The following is a 7951-nucleotide window of genomic DNA, read 5'->3' on the forward strand; positions in this document are numbered from 1 at the left end:
CTAAATTGATGAGAATCAATCAGCTTTTGTGATGATAAGAACATCACCTTGAAACTCTAGAATTCATTCTTAAAAATTCTGAAAAATACCTAATCCAAGCAACAAGATGAACCGTCAGTTGTCCAAACTCGAACAATCCCCGGCAACGGCGCCAAAAAATTGGTAGCGAAATTGTGATCATCAACAATGGCGCCAAAGACTTGGAGCTCTTAAACGTGAATCACACTTTGTCACAATTCCGCACAACTAACCAGCAAGTGCACTAGGTCGTCCAAGTAATAAACCTTACGTCAGTAAGGGTCGATCCCACGGAGATTGTCGGCTTGAAGCAAGCTATGGTCATCTTGTAAATCTCAGTCAGGCGGATTCAAATGGTTATGGAGTTTAAGGTGATGAAAATAAACATAAAATAAAGATAGAGATACTTATGTAATTCATTGGTGGATTTCAGATAAGCGTATGAAGATGCTTTGTTCCCCTTGAACCTCTGCTTTCCTATTGCCTTCTTCCAATCATTCATACTCCTTTCCATGGCAAGCTTTATGTTGGGCATCACCGTTGTCAATGGCTACATCCCGTCCTCTCAGTGAAAATGGTCTTGATGCTCTGTCACAACATCGGCTAATCAGCTGTCGGTTCTAGATCATGTCGGAATAGGATCCATTGATCCTTTTGCGTCTGTCACACGCCCCACAATCGCAAGTTTGAAATTCGTCACAGTCATCCTTTCCCAGATCCTACTCAGAATACCACAGACAAGGTTTAGACTTTCCGGATCTCAGGAATTAAATATTTTTAATAGAGTATCTAAAATTCTAAAATTACTCTACTATTCAATTTTATCAAAATATCTATTCATAACTATCCATATTCTTTTATAAAATCCTAATTTCTAACCCCAAATTCCCAAATTGAATCAGAAACCCTAATTCCTAATTTCGAACCCTAACCCTTCCACCCTCACCATCCCTCAGCCGTACCCCACCCCCCTTCCTAAACACAACACGCATAAACAAAAAAAAAAAGAAAAACAGAGAAATGAAAAAGGGAGAATAGAGGGCTTGGAATCGGAGAGGAGGGAGACGCCGTCGTCACCTCCGTCGGGTGTCACCACCCGTCATTGCTGCTAGGCCGTCATCGGAAATGGAACCGCGGAGAGAGAGAGCCGTGCAGCCGCCATGCTAAAGTTGTCGTTTCTGCGCCGTCGCCGTCGTCAGCCCTGCAAGCTGCTACCCGCGTCACTGCCGTCGAAGCTCCGCGACGCTGCTGCCATTTCGTGAGGAGAGGACGTTCGCAGAAGGAGCCAGAGGAGGGAGACGAGCCCGAGCCAAGAGCAGGAGGAGGAAGGCGTCGCTGTGCCTCCCATCGCCGTCGCCCTCACTGTGCCGCCATCGTCCTCGTCACAGAGCCAGCCGCCGCCACTTATAGCAAAGTCAGAGAGATGGAACTCGCGAACAGAGGAGGAAGAAGTCTTCTGTCATCAACGCCACGTCTCTTCACCACTACTACCGTTGATGGAAGTCGCTGCCGTCGCCAAACCACCGCGCCGCCGTAGCTGTCTCCGAGAAGGTCGTTGGAGCTTGCTGAGGTCTGAAGCAATTCATCCATGTCAGTGCTCATTTTTATCCCCTGTTCTGTCTCTGCCTTTGGGTTCTGCGAGTCGTCGGAGCCCTCCGCCACCGGGAACCAACATTCGAGCTGCCCAGGAAACCACCATTAGAACCACTACTATTTTGGTAAGCTTACCCTATTTTTGAGTCTTCCTTGTCGCCCAATTTGTCTCTACTGTGAAGCCTGTCATTGAGACTGTTTGTATTAAACAAAATTATCACTGTGAGTTACTCTGCACCGCCGCAGCTGCCACCGAGGTCGTTGGTGCTTGTCAAGAGTGCTATTCTGGTTCTGAATTGATTAGTTCATGCCACTGCTGCTGCTGAGAAGTGATCAGAAATGCCACGAGCTTTCTACTCAACACTACTCCTACTCCTAATTACTATGAAAACTATGTAAAAATTGCTCTAATGCTTCCCCCCTTTGATAAGGTAGGGACCTGTGCGTCCGCACATGGAAATTCTTGTCTGTGCACGCGCACGCAGGGCTGTGCGCACGCACACTTCGCTGTGTGTACTTCTCCTTGTTTTCTTCATTTTTTCTCCCTTGTATATGCTTTCTTCCACTTTTATCCCTTCAAGGCCTGAAATCACTCCCAAACCATATCACGGCATCGAATGGCACAAAGGTGGGATTAAATTGCTCTATTAAAGCACAAAATTGCATGTTTTCACATTTAAGATCAAACTAGGGATCAAATACAAATGTATGCTATTTTGGTGCTTAAGTGTGAGTTCATGTGCTAGAATCCATCCAAATTGAGTCAAAATATACCATCAAACATAGACTCATCATGTTGTTATACTAGTTTGGATTATGGGGTTTGTGATCTTAGCCTTGATTTTGTTGGTTCCCCCACCTAAAGTTTGGGTGGTTCCTCCAACCAGAGTTATAGGTTTTAGAATATGGATCATTAGCTTGCCTAGATGAATTTCCAAGGTAATTAGCTTCCTCCCAATTAACTCCTTCTTCTGTCTCCAACTCTTCTTAGGGTGATGGTTGAGTGTGGATAGCTGCAACCTGATTCTTCTCTATTTCCTTGGTCAATTCAGCCAGTTGCTGGGTGATCATCTTGTTGTGGGTTGGGATTGCATCCATATGGTTCAATTCTAAGACTCTCCTGTTGTTGCTTCTATCTGAGGCATAAAAATACTCATTGTCAGCCAATGTCTCTATAACATCAATGGCTTCTTCAATGGTCTTCTTCTTGTTAAAGGAACCTCTAGATGAGTGATCTACAACTTTTCTGGATTCATAATTTAGTCCTTCATAAAAGATGTAGATTTTCACCCACTCATTAAACATATCAGGGGGCATTTCTTTGTCAAGTCTTTGAATTTCTCCCAGGCTTCATAAAGAGTTTCACCATCCTACTGTCTGAATGTCTGCATTTCAGTTCTTAGCCTTTTTACTCTTTGTGGAGGGTAGAACCTTGTTAATAATCTATTCATTACATCTTCCCAGGTGGTGAAATTTTCCTTCGGAAATAGTTCTAGCCATTTTGATGCTTTGTCCCTCAAAGAAAATGGAAACAGTAGCAATCTATAGGTGTCAGGATGAACACCATTAGATTTAACTGTGTCACATATCCTTTGGAATTTAGTGAGATGCTCATTAGGATCCTCTTGTGCACTTCCTCCAAAAGAGCAATTGTTCTGGACAAGAGTTATGAGCTAAGGCTTCAATTCGAAATTATTAGCATGCATAGTTGGCCTTTGAATGTTGCTACCACGATTTCCTGGGTTTGGATTGATGTATGATCCCAGAACTCTCCTCTCCTGTACAGTAGGGTTAGCTCCACCTCTTCGGACATGATTGTTCACCTCTCCTTCATGATGGTTTTTCATATCATCCTCCATGGTTATATCAAAATATTCCTCCTCTTCTTCTGCACCAACAACCCTCTTTCCTCTTGCTTCCCTCCTTAATTTTAGGAAGGTTCTTTTGGGTTCACTATCAAATGAGGTTGAAATTTCCTTTCTCCTACCTCTCATGCAATGGAAAAGTACAACAAATAGCAACTGCAAAATCCACTAAAACAGAGTATAGTTAGCTTGGTTAGAGCAATTTATCAAATGGTTAGTGGGTTAGCTGATGCGTGGAAATTAGATTCCATACAAAACTCATCGGCAAGTGTACCGGGTCGCATCAAGTAGTAAAACTCACTTAGAGTGAGGTCGATCCCACAGGAATTGATGGATCAAGCAACTTTAGTGAGTGATTAGTTTAGTCAAGCTAACATTGTTGAATTAAGTGAAATGTAACCAACAGAAAGGAAATTTCTAGGAATTTAAAAATGCAGAAAGTAAATTGCAGTGAAAGTAAAGAGCAGAATGTAAATTAGATGAAGCTTAAATGACAAGGAAAGTAAAATTGCAGCAGATTTCTCTTGCAGGAAGTAAATTGATAGAACCTTAAAGAATAAGAAATGTAAATTGCATCAAGTGTAAATCAGCAGAATGTAGATTGGACAAAATCTTAGAGAGCAAGAAAAGTAAATTGCAGCAAAATGTAAAGGGGGGCTGGGTGCTAGAAATTTAAAGAATGGAGTAAATCAAGCAATTGAAGAGATCTTGAGAACAAGTGACAGGAAATTTTAAGTGTAGGAAAATTTAAATTCAGATCACAGTAGCTTCGAATGACAAATGGCAGAAAGTAAAATTGTAGAAGAAAAGGAAATCGTAGCAAAAAAGGAAATTGTAGTAGGAAAGTAAATTGAGAGAAATGTAAACAGAAAAGTAAAATTACAGAGAAGGAAATTGGAGCTGAGGATTGTAGAAATTTAAATTGCATAAACTGAATTCAATGTAATTGAAATGTAGAAAGTGCAGAAAATTAAAAGTGTTTCAAAGAGACCTTCTATTCTACCCTACTCCTATTACTCTCTAGCAGAGCCAGCCTTCTCTAATGAAATGAAATTGATGCCTTTATATAGGCTTTACAAAATGAAAATGAAATTGAAATTGAAAACAAATTACAAATGAAATTCCTAATCTAGCTTCTTTGTGTGCCTTTGAGTCATTTTTAATGGGCTTTGCTTGCTTTGGATGAGAGTGGATCCGGATGCATTTGGTGACTTGGGTCTGTGAAGAATTGGATCCAAGATGGCTTGGTTCAAGTGCCATGGGTCAGGGTTGCTTGGTTCAATTGAGTCAAGGTGTGTGGGAACCTTCCAGGGGAGTGCTCCGCTTGAATTCTTGAGCGCTACTCCTCTTTGTGTGCCTCGTCCGTGTCATGGCATGCACCTAGCGCTCACATTTTGAACGCTCCGCTCACTCTTTGAGCGCTACACTTTATTACTTCCTTGGTCCAGGATTGAAAGACATGAAAAATTTGAGGAAAGGGAGCGCTATCCTTTGAGTTTTTGAGCGCTACTTGGTTCCCCTCTTCGAGCCTTGGTGAGATCACTACTTGGTTGGTTTTTTGGGTCTTAAAGATGCCTATCTCTTGTGCTTTAATTTCATGCCAAATATAGATTTCTATATATCGTTGGAAAGCTCTGAATGTCTGCTTTCCAACGCAACTGGAATCACATCAATTGGACATCTGTAGCTCAAGTTATGGCACTTTGAAGGAGGCATGGTCATGCTGTCACAAGGCTTAAAGAAAAGCCCGAAAAAGTGAAAAAATTTGAGCGTAGCGCTTCCTTTAATGAGCGCTAGCCTTTGTTTTTTTCATTCCTTGGCTTCATGGTTAGGGCCACACTTTTAAAAGCGTGGCCTATGGTTCCAAAGCGTACTCCAACTTCAAAGTGTGACCCAAAATTCTTTTTTTCTCCTTTTTAGCTTATTTTGTGCTTTTTTGCTTCTTTTTCTTCTTATTTCCTACAAAGTTTATAAAATTAAAAGATCAAAGAAATATACCATTTAAGCACAAAAGAATGCAATATTTAAGCACTAATCATCATTAGCTTGCTGGAAAGTAAAGAAGTAAGGTAAAATTAACGAAAAACAACTAAAATTTGCAGAAATTAAATGTAACAAAAGAAATTGGAATTCAAGTAACAAAAGAAAAGAAAAATGCTCAATCTAGTTATCCTCCAATTTAGTAATTGTCAATACAAAACCAGTCCCCGGCAACCATGCCATAAACTTGATACGCGGAAATTTGCCTCTCAACAAATTCCTTCCGGCAAGTGCACCGGATTGTCGTCAAGTAAAAACTCACTGTCGAGTGAAGTCGAATCCCACAGGTATTGGTAGATCGAGCAATTATAATTCATGAATTGTTCTAGTTGAGCGAAATCAGATTTGGTAGAGAATTGCAGGATGTAAATTTGGCGGGAAACTTAAATTGCAAGAAAATAAATGAACAGAAATTAAATTGCTGGGAATTAAATGACAGAAGCTTAAATTGCAAGAAATTAAATGGGAATGGGGATTGAGCATGAAATTCATGAGCAGAATGTAATGAGAATGGGTAAGATCAGAGATGGGGGATTCATTGGGTTGTGGGAGATATTGAATTCTCCAGATCAAATCATTTTCACCTCTTCCTCGATCAATGCATTCATTGACATTGCTTGGCAATCTTAGATGATTGGATCCCAATGTCTTGGCTCACCAATCTCTCTAAGCATGAACAATTGCCCAATGTCTTGATTTAATTGCTCATGGAAAGAGTTGAAGTTCGGTCACTGACTATGCCACACAAATTCATAGATCAATGTGTTGGTAGGATTACATGTCACTATATCCATCCAAACCCCAATCTAATCCAATGTGAGAAAGCAATTCTAGCATGAATTCTTCATTCCTCTCTCAAGGCTCCGAAGAATTCCAATTATGGATAGCTTCTCTCTCAAGACAACTATCCAATTGAATTAAGACCAAAAGCTTTCTAACAAAAAATCAAGAGAAAAGAAAGAAGACGAAGATGAAAATTACTATTGATCCATTGAATTACAATAGAGCTCCCTAACCCAATGAAAACAGGTTTAGTTATTTATAGCTCTCAAAATGGAAATTGGAATCAAAAGATACATCCTGAATTCAAAATGAAAAGTGTAGTAAGTGTAAGAAAAATGAAAAATTCGGAAAAAGAAAAAAAGTCCTCTCTAACTCAAATTCTAAGCTATTTATACACTTTCTTCCATTGATGTTCAATCTCTGAATTGGGCTTTTGGCCTTGATGAAATTGGGTTCAAAATGGCTCCAATTGATTTCTGTTGCTGTTGAGAAGAGATCTGTTTGAATTATGAGGTCTGATGCTTCACGTTGGGGTCAACATTTGATGGCCAACGTTGACTCAAACGCCATTTAGAACAAAACCAGAAAAACCAGAAAGCTTGCTGTCATTGGCATTTAACTCAACGTTGGAGGGCTAACGTTCAGCTCACCCTCGCGTACGCGTGCTTCACGCTTAAGCGTGAAATCTGTGATTTTGATTCTTCACACGTACGCGTGCACCATGCTCACGTGTGAAGGCTGAGATTTTTCTTCTTCACGCGTGCGCGTACACCATGCTTACGCGTGAGTTGCCCTTTTTCCCATCCATGCGTACGTGTCGATTCAAAATTCTCAACTCCAAATTCTGGGCTTGGCGTCGTGGACGTTGGAGGCAGCATTTGAGGTAACGTTGGACCTCCAACGTTCGCTTTGTGACGCGTATGCGTGACTCACGCTTGCGCGCGGATAAAGAAATTATGCTTTTTCATGCGTATGCGTCATAGAGGTGTACGCGTCGCTCAAATTTTATTTAGCTCTAGAATTGAATTTTTCATCACCACGTTGGGGGTAACGTTGGAGGTCTAACGCTCCCTCCAACGTGAGCATCAGCCAATTGTGCAGAAACTTGCTCTGCTTCTCTTCCAACGTTGCTCCTTCTACATCTTTTCTCTGCTCCTTCTTCAACTCTTTCCATGCCTTTCTTCACCTGTCATCAACCAATATATGCAACAAAGTCTTGCTAAAGTCATGAGAATTCTCATCATTCTTAGCTCACAAATAATTATAGCAAAATTCTCATGAAATTGCATGAAATTAATCATGATTGAATGAATCTAGGCATACATGAATTTCTACCCAATTTGCTTACTTATAACTCAAGAAAGTGCATAAAACATATTAAAAACAAAGAAAAAGACTAGTGAAACTAGCCTAAGATGCCTTGGCATCACAACACCATTTGATCCGAAGAATTCAATATCTGCATTCATTGACATTGCTTGGAAATCTTAGATGATTGGAACCCAATGTCTTGGCTCACCAATCTCTCTAAGCATGAACAATTGCCCAATGTCTTGATTTAATTGCTCATGGGAAGAGTTGAAGTTTGGTCACTGACTATACCATACATATTCAAAGATCAAAGTGTTGGTAGGATTACATGTCACTATATC

General features: G+C 40.6%; 1 protein-coding gene across 2 annotated transcripts; it reads left to right on the plus strand.

Annotated features, from left to right (window-relative positions):
* LOC110271487 lies at positions 1500-1945 on the plus strand. 2 transcript variants are annotated; one of them, XM_021122430.1, is made up of 2 exons: positions 1500-1736; positions 1839-1945. In XM_021122430.1, exons 1-2 carry the CDS (start codon positions 1515-1517, stop codon positions 1935-1937), a joined length of 321 nt encoding a protein of 106 aa, XP_020978089.1. In that variant the 5' UTR covers positions 1500-1514; the 3' UTR covers positions 1938-1945. The 2 variants fall into 2 exon arrangements, 1 of the variants encoding a protein (XP_020978089.1); XR_002362153.1 differs by having other exon boundaries at positions 1567-1736; positions 1858-1945.

Source organism: Arachis ipaensis, chromosome B01 (genome assembly GCF_000816755.2).
Source record: "Arachis ipaensis cultivar K30076 chromosome B01, Araip1.1, whole genome shotgun sequence".
NCBI lineage: Eukaryota > Viridiplantae > Streptophyta > Magnoliopsida > Fabales > Fabaceae > Arachis > Arachis ipaensis.